Consider the following 16,294-nt stretch of genomic DNA (forward strand, 5'->3'; position numbering starts at 1 on the left):
GCTAGCCGAGTGCTAACAAAATCTGAAAAAAATTATTCCGTTACTGAGTTAGAAGCTTTAGCTATCGTTTGGGCATTTAACAAATTCCGTTTCTTTCTTTCTGGTAAGCGCGTAAAAGTATACAGTGATCATCGTGCATTACAATTTCTTATGTCTTCAAAATTAAATCATGACAGGTTAAAACGTTGGGCATTGTTTCTGCAAGAATTCCGCTTCACAATAGTCTACATTCCCGGCAAGGAGAACATTGTTGCGGACGCACTGTCACGCGCACCAGCTGGGCTTGAGAAAAGTAACACAGAAGGTAGCCTCGAGAAAAATTTCAGTATTCTTTACATTCAGCAAGTCGCCTTTGAAAACTTCATCACCACATCTTTAAAGGACATTGCTCATGAACAAGATAAAGATCCGATTTGGAAAGACATCAAGAGCAAATGGCATGAAAAGACACACACTCAGATTCGGCATTATTATCTGGTTAGAAACAACATACTCTTCAAACGCTGCACTGTTGATAACAAGCTATGGGTACTTTGCATTCCAGACGATTTTGTTAATAAGCTCATTTGGTACATTCATTTCAGCTACGCACATTTTGGCCCACGAAAATGTTATCATATTCTTCGAACGACTTGTTATTTTAACAATATGGAAAAGAGAATTCGAAGAGTCTTGTCTATTTGTAAACTTTGTCAAAAGGCGAAACCATCTACTATCTCCCATCGTGCTCCGCTGTTTCCTATCATTCCTTCTAAATTAAAAGAATTTGCTGCTGTTGATCTCTTGGGACCGCTTGTCAGAACATCTAATGGATTTTCGTACGTTCTAGTCGCTGTTGAACTTACTTCAAAATTTGTTTCTTTCACACCGTTACGTAAAGCCACTGGACGGTCTGTATGCAACGCCTTTGTTAAAAATTTCTTACGTGAAGTTGGACACGTTAGTAAAGTCATTTCAGATAACGGACCGCAATTCAGATCTGCTGTTTGGTCACGCATGCTTCGAAACCATAAAATCAAACCTGTTTTTATTTCATTGTACTCACCACATTGTAACCCCTCCGAACGGATTATGAAAGAAATCAATAAGCTTTGCAGACTTTATTGTCACAGAAAGCATCAGCATTGGGACAGATATTTACACTTATTTCAAGACATGCTGAATGAAATGCCTCATGATTCCACTGCTTTACCACCTACTCTTATACTGAAGAATGAAGAACCACCGAACAGAATCAGAGAGCTTGTACCTTTCCCGAATACACGTAAACTTCGACACAAAGACATAATTGATTTGGCTCTTAAAAATATAAAATCTGCAGCAGACAAAAGGAGAAAACTACACGGTAAAGCAAATGCAAAGAAATTGTATATTGGTCAGAAGTTTCTCATTAAAGCTCATTCATTGTCACATAAGAAGAAACACTTGAGTCACAAATTCTTTCTAGTTTACAATGGACCTTACAGAATCCGACGTATACCACATGATAATTGCGTTGAAGTTGAAACTCTGCGTACTAGGAAGAGTAAAGGTTTACACCACATTTCACATGTAAAACCGTTTATTGAGAGATGATCTGCTTTTTAACTTAGTCTTTGCCATAAAATTTTTCACTTTACATGACTAGTATGCTTTGTCAGACTTAAGAAACTGTTAATATGCAACAATGTTTGAAGTTAAACATCCAGTCTAGAACCTAGGGAACATTTTTAAACAGAAATTACGAATGTATTGTTATAGTGAACAGACGACACAGTGTTGTATTTATACATTCTTGCTTGTTAGCTGCACGATTATGTAACGACTATCAGGCTTAAATACTTAGGACACATACTGGTACTGCTAATGAGATTTTAATGCAACATTTTGGTTTAGTTGAAAATACATTCTGGGTTTAAAGTACTTTCTGTGAGATACCAGATGACACAGAGGTTAGTTTATGTGACAGCTACACGATTTTATCACGACGCTACTAATGAGTGACAATTTACAATGTTGCTTTTGCGGTGTATCTGTTTTATATTTGCACAGTTTTCTGAATTCTTTTGGAAAGAAAAACATGTTTTATTAGTAACTTTTGTGGTATAGCTACAATGAGACAGCCTTTTCCGTAGCACAACAATACGTTACAGTACAGTACTTCCTTCATCACAACAATAAGCGTAATAACTACGATATCTATAAGCAAAGCATTTCACTTTTGTTTATCATCAGGTAAGTACATGGACTTCTGCAGAACTGAGCTTTCGGAGGACGATAATTACGACACTTCCACAGAATTATCTTACAGCAAGACGCACATTTAGCGCTATAGGACATGTATTTGAGTGATTAATTTTATACTTAAAACATTTATTTTTAAAGATTTTTGAATTACAAAGAAAGTTTTCCGTGATACATTTCATTACATTGCTGTAATTTGTAACACCTGAGGGTATAATTACATTTATCCTCAGGGGGGTACACGCTTACTTTGTGTACCATGTGTTTGGCACGCACAAGGAGCCCTAGCTAATATGGTATTTGCTTACACAACTTTACACATCGGTACCATATTTCTCTAACACATAATTACACAGCTATCTGATTATTTGACAGAGATAAACATTTTTTTTACTACATCAGTGACACATGTTTACGCAATTACACAGTTGGGTAACTTTACACATATGAAATTGTATTTTGTCTGTACTTTGTGAACTGTTCATATTTTTGCAGACCCATTGTGATATTATGAGAGCTTTGAATGATATATTTGGTATGGGATCATAATATTTAAAGTACGTTTGAGGTAGATGACACTACTGAAATGAGCAGAGAATTTTTTTTTAGGTTTTGAAATTATTGGAGGAAGCTACGACGATTTTGAGAATTAACTGAGATGTTATGATGTTATTTTTACGACGACGATGTGTATTATGCTGTTGAGGTATGTTTATGATCAGTAAGCTGATGCTATATAAGGAATGTGATTACGTGTTTATATGTATACGAATAATGGATAGAAGTTAGGGACTCTTGACTTGAGAAAAAGGATGTTGGAAACCAAGAATCGTACTTTAAGAGTTATGAAATGTGTGTAAATGCGTGAATGTATCACAATGACGGCGAAAATTTCTTGGACACTGTTATATTCATAGGATTTTGTTTCTACACATTTGCAACGTAAATTCTCGACCTCTGAAATTTTTATATGAGACTGTCACTGTAGCGGAAACTGCTGTCGTAAATATTTCCGTAATAAAGTTAAGTGACCACCTGCACGTGCGTCGTGGGCACACAGCTGTGTCAGACACCTGGAGAACAAGCCATTAGGGTGTGCCTTTCCCGAAGCACAGGTAGAAAAAAAAAAAAGGGGGAGGCCATTATCCTCGCTATTGACATTTCCTTGTTGAAAGCATACTGTGGAGCTCGTAATTTATGATATTTACTGAAATGCCTAATGAAATGACGAGAAATATTTTTACATCTGCACACCTGATTACGACAAGCGTCTTTCTACGAGAGTTGTGAGAATTTCTACTAACTTATGAAATGTCACATGACTATTGAATGATATTTTTATGCTTTGCCTTTCATAGTTGCTTATTTCATTTGATATCTAGTTTCCAGCTGTGTTGCAGCATGGGTTTTATAAAAAAAATTTCATTTGTTAATGTGAACACTTTCTGTCAACAGATCTATTAAATAATTATTTTATGACCCACATTCTTCGAAAAAGGAGCTCTTGGAATGGAAAGAACAATTAGAAGGGACTAATAACAGGAACTGCATACATAATTTTCTTTTCAACTACTTGGTAATTTTTTTTTCATAGAGTAAGTTTTTTGTGATGCATCACTCTAGTGTTAAGATGTGACGTAAGTTTTAAACATGGCCATTTTTACTGTAATATTTTTTCTGCTTGAGCTATGTCATGTTTAGGTATAAGTTGCTGCTGTTTGCCAGGCATAGTGTTATTGAATTTGACTTTGTATTATTCTGTTAAGCCAGTTTTACTAATGATTTATTTTTATTGTTTGCTGCACATTGCCTTAGATTAGTTGTAATATTACAATTGCTTTGCTAATTTCTTAATGCTGCTTGCTTCGCAAATCTGCGTTTTTTTCATTGCTGTTTATATTAATTGTTCTATGTGATGCTGCATTGCCTCGTCCCTTGGTATATATATCTGAGCTCAGTAGATTTAAGTTAGCTTAAGAGGAGGTAGACTATATAAGAAACTAACTATGATGAATTGGAAGCAATGCATTAACAACGTATATGAAAAAGATTTGGGCCAAATGAGTATTGTACAATGATAAATAATTATTTTGAGAGAAATATGAATAGAATACAGGAAGGAGGTATAGATAGGACCTTTTGGAAATAATGAAGAACGCAGGGAGATCTCCGATAAGTAACGAAAGTTTTGTTTGCAAAATACTGCAGTAAAACAAACCCTGTCCTTTCCTTTTGTGTTATCCCTCTATGTGTTTGTGTACCCTTGTGTATTTGTTTTCTTCCTGTCTCTGTGTAGTTTCATAGAATTTTTTTTCTAATACTATTCACTATGATGAGGAATACTGTTATCCTCAAATATAATTGGTATTAATAATATGTTATTTAACTTGTAAATATGCTTAGATATTATTTATTCTGTTTTGTTTTAATGCTCATGTGTGAAGTTGAGGTTTCAAAATTTATTCTGATCTTTTATGTATGTACTCATGTCATAATTCCTGTAACACTGACGTATATGTTATTTTGATTCTTTTGTAAAGCCTGTACTACAAATGTTATCTGTATTGTTATGTTCTTTAATGATGTATTTTGTACCTTTGTAATTGTATTCTTATGTTATAAAATTGTAATTGACACCAGGTCATCAAATTAAGTAACTTGTAAGTTCCATTTCACTGCACACGTTTCTGTTGGTCATAGTATATGGACAATATGTGAGAAGTAGGGACTGTTAGTGTTTGCACGTGTGTTAATAATTCAGCAAGGGACTGGATAACAGCATTGCTGGTTCTAAGGACAATTCCAAAAACTCTGTGAGTGCACAAGTGGTGGTTATGGACTTGCTATATTATCCGCAAGACTCTTCAATGGTGATTGTGCACCTGCACAGTCACAACAGATGGCTGCTGGCCATCTCTACAAGGACTACAGTGGGTCTGCATCTTTGATGACCCACCAGTACCATTATCTCTACAAGGACTACAGTGAGTCTGCATCTTTGATGATCCATCAATACCATTATTTCTACAAGGACTGCAGTGGGTCTGCACCTCTGGTGGCCCACCAATAGCGTAATCTCTACCAGGACTACAGTGGGTCTGCTCTGTGATGACCTACCCACCAATACTCTTCAAAACTTCGACTGACTCCGCTGTGGGTTTCCTCTGTTGTGGCCCATTACCTGTCAGCATGTCACGAGTCAGCACTGTCTTTCCATTGGAAGGACAACGCTACTTCTTCAAGACTGCATGGAAATCCACTACTTCTGTGTGCATTTTCTTTTACTGCTCAGACTTTGAGAAAAACACTGCAATGTGATGAACGATCAGGACTGTCTTTATGGACTGTGAGAAAATTTTAGCTTTTGACCAACAGTGTATCAATAAGTGTGTGCATTTGATTTCTTTGTTATTGTAATTATGAAAAATTTTTTTCAAATCTGTATTGGGCACTGCCCAAACAAATTTGTAAAATTTTTTTGTGAGGAGCATGGGGGCTATGTAAGTAGGCTGTTTAGGTTTTTTTGGTAATGCCACCTCTGTATGAAAATCACTGGCTGTGCTGTGTGCAGCCTGTGACTGCTTTGCATTGTTGTAATACTCGCCATTGTAGTGCTAGGCAGCTGGCTGTGAACAGCGCGTAGCGTTGCGCGGTTGGAGGTGAGCTGCCAGCAGTGGTGGATGTGGGGAGAGAGATGGCGGAGTTTTGGAATTTGTCAGGAACTGCTATATATATATATATATATATATATATATATATATATATATATATATATATATATATATATATATATATAATATATATATATGATATCAAGGTAAATACATTGTTTGTTCTCTATTAATATCTTTCATTTGCTAACTATCCCTATCAGTAGTTAGTGCCTTCCATAGTTTGAATCTTTTATTCAGCTGGCAGTAGTGGCGCTTGCTCTATTGCAGTAGTGGGAGTAACCAAGATTTTTGTGAGGTAAGTGATTTGTGAAAAGTACAGGTTAATGTTACTCAGGGCCATTCTCTTGTAGAGATTATTGAAAGTCAGATTGCGTTGCGCTAAAAATATTGTGTGTCAGTTTAAGCACAGTCGAGTATAAATTGTTTGAAGGGGAAGTTTCAGTTCTTGAACCAAGTGTTAGCTATGATTAAGTCATGCTCTGTGCAAAATTCTACAAGGCGGCTTCCTCTTTCATTTCTTCCCCCCAATCCATATTCACCTACTATGTTTCCTTCTCTCCCTTTTCCTACCGACGAATTCCAGTCACCCATGACTATTAAATTTTCATCTCCCTTCACTACCTGAATAATTTCTTTTATCTCGTCATACATTTCATCTATTTCTTCATCATCTGCAGAGCTAGTTGGCATATAAACTTGTACTACTGTAGTAGGCATGGGCTTTGTGTCTATCTTGGCCACAATAATGCGTTCACTATGCTGTTTGTAGTAGCTAACCCGCATTCCTATTTTTTTATTCATTATTAAACCTACTCCTGCATTACCCCTATTTGATTTTGTATTTATAACCCTGTATTCACCTGACCAAAAGTCTTGTTCCTCCTGCCACCGAACTTCACTAATTCCCACTATATCTAACTTTAACCTATCCATTTCCCTTTTTAAGTTTTGTAACCTACCTGTCTCTTACAATGTCTAATATTCAGGGGCATACAGGAGCGATCATTCGAAACGATAAAAATTTAGAAATCATACCTTAAGAGCTATGAGCACTTTCTCTACTGAAGAAATGTGTTTCAGGATAGCGAAGATGAACAAGTGCTCATAGTTCTTTAAATATGTCATTTTGAACCCATGTTTAATTGGCTGTTTTGATTGGAATGACAATTCCTGTCATATAATCAAATAATGGCCATTCGCCCTTCGGCACCCTGCGTACATGAACTGTCTCATGAATACTTGTTTTCGTGGCACTCCAGTCAATATATACCCTAATACAAAGAAATCGACGTAAGACGAAGAAATCATTCAATTGGGATGAAACTCGGTCGATTTCATGTGCGTGCACAGCAAACAGATGATCATTATTTCAGAAAAATTGGATGAATTATTAAAGAGAAAGAGCTTAGAGAGTTAGACAACTTTTGGCCCATACGCAACTTGGCATCGATAGAGTTGTTGGATGTTCTGCTGAGGGATACTGTCCCAAAGTCTGTCCGAGTGAGGCGTTGGATCATGAAAATGCCTCGCTGAGTAGCCGCTGGATCTTGGGTGCGTTGCCACGGTTCGCACGGCTCCCCCCGTCGGAGGTTCGAGTCCTCCCTCGGGCATGGTTGTGTGTGTTATCCTTAGCGTAAGTTAGTTCAAGTTAGTAGTGTATAAGCCGAGAGACCGATGACCTCAGCAGTTTGGTCCCATAGGAAATTACCACAAATTTCTAAATATTTCATCAAAATCATGAGTTTGTTCGAGAGCGCTGCCATTAATGCTCAAAATTTTCTCAACTGAGGAGAGATCCGGTGACCTTGTTGGCGAAGATAGGCTTAGGCAAGCATTAACACAAGCAGTAGAGTTACTCCCCATGTGTGGGCAGACATTATCTTGCTTAAATGTAAGCCCCAGATGGCTTGCCATGAAGGGCAACAAAACGGGGCGTAGGATATGGTCTGTTGGCCACTGTGCTGTAAGGCTGCCTCAGATGACAACCAAAGGGGTCCTCCTATGAAATGAAATGGCAGCCACCACAAAACAATACTCCTGGTTGTCGGGCGAATGGCGAGCGACAGCCAGGTTGATATCCCACTGCTGTCTGGCGCGTCTCCAGACACGTATCGCTGGTCATCGCAGCTCAGTCCAAAGTGGAACTCATCACTGAAGATAATTCGACTCCAGGCAATGAGATTCCAGCCCAAAGACCTGGCTAGATGCGACCATACAGAGAGGAGATGCCAATCCGACTGTCGTCCGCATATGGTCCGAGAACCACGAGTGGTGGTATGGGGTGAATGCCATTTCCTATCATAACAGGACCCCTTTGGCTGTCAACTGCAGTACACTTACAGCACTGCGGTTCGCCGACGATATTAGATGACCAGCCTGGTTGCCGTTCATGGCAAGCCATCTTCGGTTTTCATTCCAGCAAGATAGCGTCCGCTTGCAAACGGTGAGAGTTTCTACTTTCTTCCTACTTGCCAAACACTGCCTTAGCCAGAAAGGTCGCCAGATCTCTCCCCAGTTGAGAAGGTTTGGGGCGTTATGAGCAGGGCCCTCCAACCGGCTGGGTAATTTGGGGATCTAAAGTGCGAGTTGAACAGAATTTGGTACGAATGCACTCAGGTGGACAGTAATCACTGCTAAGCAGAATAACGGCTTACATGAGGACCAGAGACGGACCCACGTGTTACTGATTTGCTGAATTTGTGAAGCTCTATCATGTGAATAAATCATCCAGTATTCCTGAAAATATAAAAACGATGTCCGTCCCATTTGGATAATTCCTTCTTGGTTCTTCATTTCTTTGTCTTGCGAGTGTACACTTAATCACAGTTTTACCTGTAGAACAGGTTCTCTTCGCCTGTTTCTCTGTCGTCTGACCGGTTACCACTACTTCTGTCGTCTGCTTCGGTAGTATTGTCTGTGAAGTTCTTCGTCGCTTGTACTAATTACCGCATGTATTCTCCTCGCTGCTAGTATTCCTCAGGCGCAGCAAAAATTTCAAATGACTCTAAGCACCATGGGACTTAACATCTGAGGTCATCAGTCTCCTAGACTTAGAACTACTTAAACCTAACTAACCTAAGGACATCACACGCATCCATGTCCTAGGCAGGACTCGGACCTGCAACCGTAGCAGCGGACTGGAGCGCCTAGAACCGCTCGCCCACAAAGGCCAGCAAAATGCCCAACCGCAGCGGTGTAGATAATCTATCTGCACAGTGGCTTGTTGGGTCCACAAGACATCGACAGGAAGTGAGTGTATCATGTTGTCGTGAGAGTGTGTTAGTCGTCTTTCCAGCGACCACTGTTCATACTACATATTTACATGTTGTGGGGCCCTTTCTCTTCCTCTACACGCACAGTTAGTCACCTGCCACAAATACTTGAGATCTGTCCCATGGAGTTTAAGAAATGAATCATTTCACAGTTCCGTGCGGTTAAAGGCGCTGCAGTCTGGAACCGCAAGACCGCTACGGTCGCAGGTTCGAATCCTGCCTCGGGCATGGATGTTTGTGATGTCCTTAGGTTAGGTAGGTTTAACTCGTTCTAAGTTCTAGGGGACTAATGACCTCAGCAGTTGAGTCCCATAGTGCTCAGAGCCATTTGAACCATTTCACAGTTGGGTTTGGCATGTTCAGTCCTCAACTGCTGCCTGATGCTGGGGAAGGATGTGTAAGCTGACAGACGGAGAGGGTACTCACTGCAAGGGGCCCAGCGGCAGCTTGGAGGGCGAGATGGCGGCGATGGGCGCGCCCTCGGCCTCGCCGTCGGCGGCCAGCAGCTCCAGCGGCAGCGTGGACCGGCGCCGCCCCGCCACCGACGGCGCCGCCCCCAGCAGCCCGCAGCAGGCGCCCGCCCCCGCGCCGGACTCGCTGCTGGCCAGGCTCACCCCGTCTGCTGACAGACGCGGTACGCGCTGTTTCTATACTGTACAACTAGAGCCAGAAACTGTGTGAACTATGAAGGAAAATGACCTCTTAATGATTCTGAGCCAAAACAACAGTGTGTTTCAGAGAGGCAACATGTAAAATAGATACTGGACGAGGGTGAGAAGTTATAAAATGCAGGCTGGCTATAGCATGAGAAGTATATCTGCAAAGCATGAATTAGTAGACACGTAACATAAATGCAAGCCTTAGAAAATCTTATCTGAAGTTGTGAAATGTCTTCAGTAAGCAGTGCCGAGAAGTAGAGAATAGAAGCTGCTGTAATGTACTGCTGTAGAAGGAAGCTTAAGATTAGTTGGGTAGGTCAAATAACAAATGGGAAGGTACTGAATCAAACCCCAGAAAAATGAAATTTGTGGTGCAACTTGACTAAGAGAAGGGATTGGTTGATGGGATGAATTCTGATATATCGAAGAACTGGGGAAATTGTCAATTTGCTAATGCAGAAGGAAGACCATATCTGCACGTGAGGGGGGCGGGGGGGGGGGGGGGTAGGGGTAGTATAGGAAAGGGAGGAGAAATCTTATAATCTGCAAGGAGGTTCAGTTGGGTGTACACTAACTGATCAAAACTATATGGACACACCTATCAGTGGACATTAAAGTACGGTGTATCCACCCTTCGTTTTCTGACAACCTGACCTCTGCTGAGGATAGACTCAATCAGGTGTCAGGGTCTCTGTGGAGGAATTGTAGCCAGTACTTCCTAAACAGCGAATATCGCATAAAGTAGTGATATTAGACACGGGTCTGGAGCGAAGCTGACGCTCTAACTCATCTCAGAGTTTTGCACTGGATTCAAATCGGCACTCTGAGCATAACGGTTGCAAGACTACACAGGTCTTGCAGGATGATCTGAAAGGCTAGAGGCTGCTATGAGTTTACGCCCTCACACCAATCACCTTAAAAAGCAAGCCTTCCACTCGTCTATTTGGGTGACGCTTCTGCTAAATTGATTTTGCCCTTTGTCGGTGGTTGTTGTTGATAGGCTCAATTAGAGGTTATCGCTTCTATCAGACTCTACACGAAACTGAATGCTGAAATAATCTAATTAAATAGTGGCCCTGCCATTAGTGTGGTCAGTTATCGATGAGTGATTAATATATCAACGTGGGATTAATATTTTATAAAAAATTAATTTTGGCAAAATCTTATTGATCATGAAAAAGGACAAACAATTCAAGTTAGGTGAGATCACAAATAAATCACGAACTGTTCGCAACACAATCTGATGCCAAAAATAATTAACATTCCACTGGGTGGGGATTAGTTGGCAAAGTTTCTCTGATTATTTACTTTGGCTCCGAACATGAATAATGTAATCTGAAATTATCTTACCCTGAATAGATGTTGATGGATTTATTCTACACAGAAGTTATACTATGTTGGTGCAGATGAGAAAAAGTGGCGAGACAATGATTCTGTTTGCTCTAAGAAACTGGGGCAGCAATACTATCCCCGTTCCTCTATGTGTAGCGCTGTCTAATGTGACAGCCATAGTGCAGAGTAGCGATGTGCACTGCCTGTATTTCTTTATTACCTCACGCAGGAAATATTTAAAGTCACAGCTGGTGATCTGTTAGATGGATCGCATTTGCTCTATAATGGACCACCGAAACCTCGGCAGTTTCCAGTGTGTAGCACAGGTGTTCGCTGGTCAAACCATGGACCAGTTTGACTCACCTCTGTGACAGAGACCACAAGGAGACCAAACGTCAAGGCGGCAGATCTGACAAGAATAAGGATGCCCTCGGCACAGTGAGTTCTCTGAGATGACTGAGGTCTCAACTGTTAGTACAGCTAAGCCCCCACTACAGGCTCTCCAGTCAAGACCAATGCCAGTGTGAAGTCACTCTTAGAATGAGTGTCCAAAGAGAAACCTTCTCATAACAATAGTCAAGAGTAGAATCCTCTGCAGACCAGAGTTTGAATCAGAATACCAATGTTCTCCAATCCTCCCTGTCCATCAGACCTCGATAATCTCGCCCAAAAGCACTCATGCAACCGCCCGCACAAAGCTCCATGAGCTCCATATCTATCATCTAACTCGTCCGCTCTTCCCTATAAGCCAAGTCTAACCAAGGTTAATAATTTTCTTCTTTTCTGGAGAAACAACCAATTCCTGATTTGTAAATTCCCGTGCAGAGAGGAGAAGAATTAGCATTCCTAGTTATTTTTCGCCTGGCTACTATAGGCAGTGTGTTTTGAGAGTTTCCATTTAGGCCTGAGGTATACATTTATCACACAGATCATCTAATGGACACGCTTAACGTTACAGCACGTTTGATTGAGGGCCTAGGATACTCTAAGAAAAGTGCTTTTGTGTCCCAGCATAAACCATTTCAGAGCCACCATAAACGATGTTTTCTACTCTAATCTTCTTTCCAATGCCTCTGGCTTCCCTAAACAGTTGTCAGACACGGGGGCGACACCACGCCGTGGCTCCCTCAATAGTGCACACCCTAGGTGAACATGGAAACTCGCGAATTTTTATTAACACCCTCCCTGTTCACAAAGTGTGTTTACGAAACTGTCGAAACGCCTTGGCCGAGCGATTTACATTTCTCTTGCGTCCCTGGCCCTGTCATGGCTAGACGCACCTAACAGGTAGATCCAGGTATGCAGTTTTTCATCTCTTTGGCTAAAAGCATAGTCTGCACTCCTGTGTGAAAAGTTTTTGGGACCAATGCTCCGTCTTCAGTAAGTACTTCGAGATGTTCCTTTCCCCAATAGCTACATGTGGCTCCCAAGCCCAAAACGTCCTCCGCAGGATTTACGATTAAACGTCCGAACTCGCTTGTTCTCAACTCCACAAAATACTATTCAAAGGAGAGCCGCCACAAATATCTCACATGTATTACCAACATACATGCCTGCTGTGGTTGAAAACTTGCTGTTGTCTTACAAAATTGATGTAATGGGTGTGAAATCAACATTAAAGAGTAGCCCTGAATATGAAAAATAGTGAGAGTGTTTTTTTCTCTCACAGTCCATGTTATTAATTTCCTGTCCACAAATAATTACCTCACAAAATGTTCAAATGTGTGTGAAATCTTATGGGACTTAACTGCTAAGGTCATAAGTCCCTAAGCGTACACACTACTTAACCTAAATTATCCTAAGGACAATCACACACACCCATGCCCGAGGAAGGACTCGAACCTCCACCGGGACCAGCCACACAGTCCATGACCGCAGCGCCCTAGACCGCTAGGCTATTCCCGCGCGGCAATTGCCTCAGACATACTGTTTTACGACAGCATGCACTTTCATGATCACACAGTGATCATCTCGAAACTTATCCACTACAGCACGCAGTACACAAGGCAGTAAAAAATTTCAGTCCTTCCATGTTTACCAGTTTCTTAACGGCAATAAGGACAATACCCATTCTTCTAATTTCATGGTTTGCAGTACACATGATATCAGTAATGCTCTTCTTGCATTTGCCAAACCCAAACCCTTCCATCATACTACTACAGGCTACACCGTCATCCATAAATCACTCATTCCCAGTCATCAAATGTCGCGTGGCGTCACTCTTTAGACTATCTTAAGTGTCGTTTAGTACTGACTAGAGAAATACGCAGGTTGTGGGGAGTTGCTAGACCATTTTACCCCATCATTTTTAACATCCTACAAACAATCAGTATACTGTCAAGATTGCCACTGGTACCTTCGAACTCCCGAGTGATTTCTTCTGCTGATGATTTAATGGGATTTTTTACAACCAATGTATGCAGCGCGGGACAGTCCTGCTCATTGGTACGTGAGACCTGCCTGGTCTTGATTTACCCGTGTTTGTTTCCTCGTTTTTCCGCTTCACGGTCACACCACCACTCGAACAGCTGTAGAACGATGAAATGTCCATGATAGTGTTTTTACTTTGGTGACATCCAGTATTTAATCAGTGAACTCTCCTCACCGGCTATTTCTGCTGCTACTCCGTCTCTACTGACAAGACAATATCCTCGACCTCCTTTTACACTTGCGGTCTGCCTCTTGTGACATCCAGTGGTCGATTGAGCACTACATAAGGCCGTCTGGATATATTTTTTATCAGACGGTGACATTGTGGTATTTGTGCAGGAATGGAGAGAATCGGTCTCTACAGAGTATTGTAGAGAGTTTGCCTTGAACCGGTCTTCGGACTGAAGACCACGGTGACAAGAACCAAGTCTCGATTTCTCAGGGTCTTAATACTTTAGCTCAGAAATTATTATGAGTACGAAACTTTTGTTACTACTCTTTCCAGGTCATGTCGCTAAGCACTCTATGTGACCATCTCTGAGAAGTGAGTTGTTAGGAGTTGTCACAAGCGTAAGGTATGTGCCGGCAGCTACGTGGTGTACGTGTTGACAGGCAGGGGACACGTACCGGTGGAGGGCCTCGTCGTGACGCTGCTGAAGCGCCGTGGTTCCACCACCGGCCCCGCCACAGACCCCACCACCACCACCTGCTCTTTCTCCATCTCGTCCTCACAGTCCTCGCCGTCTCCTTTCTCGTCGGTGCGACACTTTCTCTTCCTGAAAATATTACCAGAATTTCAATTTTACAGTTAATTTATCTTACTTACCAACGGCTTAAGAATACAGCCAACACCACAGTAGACTGGGTATTTTATAGCAGTACCCCGACATCTACTCTGGCATTTGCCACTCTCTAAGACCATGCAAAATGAAACTGAAAGTGAAATTTTATTTAAAAATATTTATTTAAAAAATGAATATAAAATTTTAATATACTACATTTTAGAACTGGACATAAAGTGTAAAATAATGTCTCCTAGTTTCATATAGGTTCTTTATCTCAATATATGATGGTGAGGAGGTGAAATATTCATGCATCAATAACGTACTGCATGCACCCAGTAATTTTCAATTTAAATCTTACGAGTGCTTTTATAGCTATTAAAAACTCACAATTAGAAATTCTCAGGACTACTATTATTCTGGTTAGTCCCGTTTAAAAACGTGATTTAGTCTTGTGTGTCATTTGTTCAGTGGATATTAAACATACTGATGAGATTATAAGAAACATTATGCTAAATTTCATGGTTATTTCAGTGTCTTTTCACCTGATAATGAAAGAAATAGAACAGTGTTGTACCTACACACTAATAATACATCAACCTATTTAACTATTATCTTCCTAAAACATAAAGTAAGAGGCAAGCAAAATTAATTTTATATGATTCTCAATGAGATTTTTATCTGAGAACTATCTTTATGCCAATGGCTTTGCTCTTCTACATGTGTCACATAGAGCTCCTCCTCTCCCCCTCTCTCTGTCTGTTCCTTCCTCCCCCCTCTCACTGCCCATCTCCTCCTTCCCCCCCCCCTCTCTCTGTACATTACCTACTCCTCTTCTGTGTCTGTCCATCCCCTCCTTCATCATCCCTCTCTTTCAGTCTCCTCATCCTCCTGTGTTTGCCCTTCCCATCTTACCTTGTCCTACTGTCCATGTCCTCCTGCCCCCCTCCCCCATTCTGCTAAGCTGTGCCCATCCACAGATATACCCCTGAAATACATTCCAATAATAACCACACAACACAGTGGCTGTGCAGGACAGCCTGGATGTCAGGTTAAAAAAAAAAAAGGTTCAAATGGCTCTGAGCACTATGGGACTTAACTTCTAAGGTCATCAGTCCCCTAGAACTTAGAACTACTTAAACCTAACTAACCTAAGGACATCACACACATCCATGCCCGAGGCAGGATTCGAACCTGCGACCGTAGCGGCCACGCGGTTCCAGACTGTAGCGCCTTTAACCGCTTGGCCACACTGGCCGGCAGATGTCAGGTACTAGCAACCTTTTTCACCCTCATCCCTTGATAACAGACCGGAAGAAAAAACTTCTCAGTGTTGCATTATCATTCAGTTCTGACCTGTGTTTAAAACTTCAGGTGTCTAGTAGCTTAAGGGAAGTTAGTTTACAATCAACTGCAAAATTTGTTTTGAACAAAAAGGTGCAACAACGAAGTGAGCTAGTAGAAAGCTGGTAAAATATCATTATTTGTACAGAAATCAGATCCACTGCAATGAGTCAAAGCCATAGCATTTTTGGCTTTGAGAGCCACAATCTTCGTTTCGTCTTTTCACATCTCGTCTGAGTCAAGATGCAGTAGATGATGCTCGATGTTGTAAAGTGAAGCAGGGTACAGATAACAAATGGTACTACAAGTACACCTATCGTGAGAAATTGCGCCAACTATATGCTGTTCTGATGTAATTGGTTGCTATTATAGAAGATGAATCAATTACCCCCTGGTTAGCTTGCCAAAATCCATATTTTGATTCATTAATTATTCCTAAAGTTTCATTCAGATTTGGTGCAGAATAATAGTGGAGAATCTCTTAATAATATGCGAGCCCAACATAGTCAAAACTTCAATGTAGTGTCAATTTTTGGGGAATATCTAAGCAACGAGAAAGAGCCAATTCATTTGGTGTG

General features: G+C 41.0%; 1 protein-coding gene and 1 long non-coding RNA gene across 2 annotated transcripts in view; both read right to left on the minus strand.

Annotated features, from left to right (window-relative positions):
* The window catches only part of LOC126237511 (uncharacterized), a 48,921-nt gene extending 39,209 nt beyond the window's left edge, over window positions 1-9,712 (minus strand). Inside the window, exon 1 of the long non-coding RNA XR_007545093.1 lies at window positions 9,596-9,712. This is a non-coding gene — a long non-coding RNA (uncharacterized LOC126237511). The remainder of the gene's footprint in view (window positions 1-9,595) is intronic.
* A 4,467-nt stretch (window positions 9,713-14,179) lies between these two features.
* LOC126235635 (PDF receptor-like) overlaps window positions 14,180-16,294 on the minus strand; it is a 483,384-nt gene continuing 481,269 nt past the window's right edge. The window contains exon 14 of the mRNA XM_049944349.1: window positions 14,180-14,366. Within this exon, the coding sequence (XP_049800306.1) occupies window positions 14,180-14,366 (187 nt within the window). The remainder of the gene's footprint in view (window positions 14,367-16,294) is intronic.

This window comes from Schistocerca nitens, chromosome 2 (assembly GCF_023898315.1).
Source record: "Schistocerca nitens isolate TAMUIC-IGC-003100 chromosome 2, iqSchNite1.1, whole genome shotgun sequence".
Lineage (NCBI taxonomy): Eukaryota > Metazoa > Arthropoda > Insecta > Orthoptera > Acrididae > Schistocerca > Schistocerca nitens.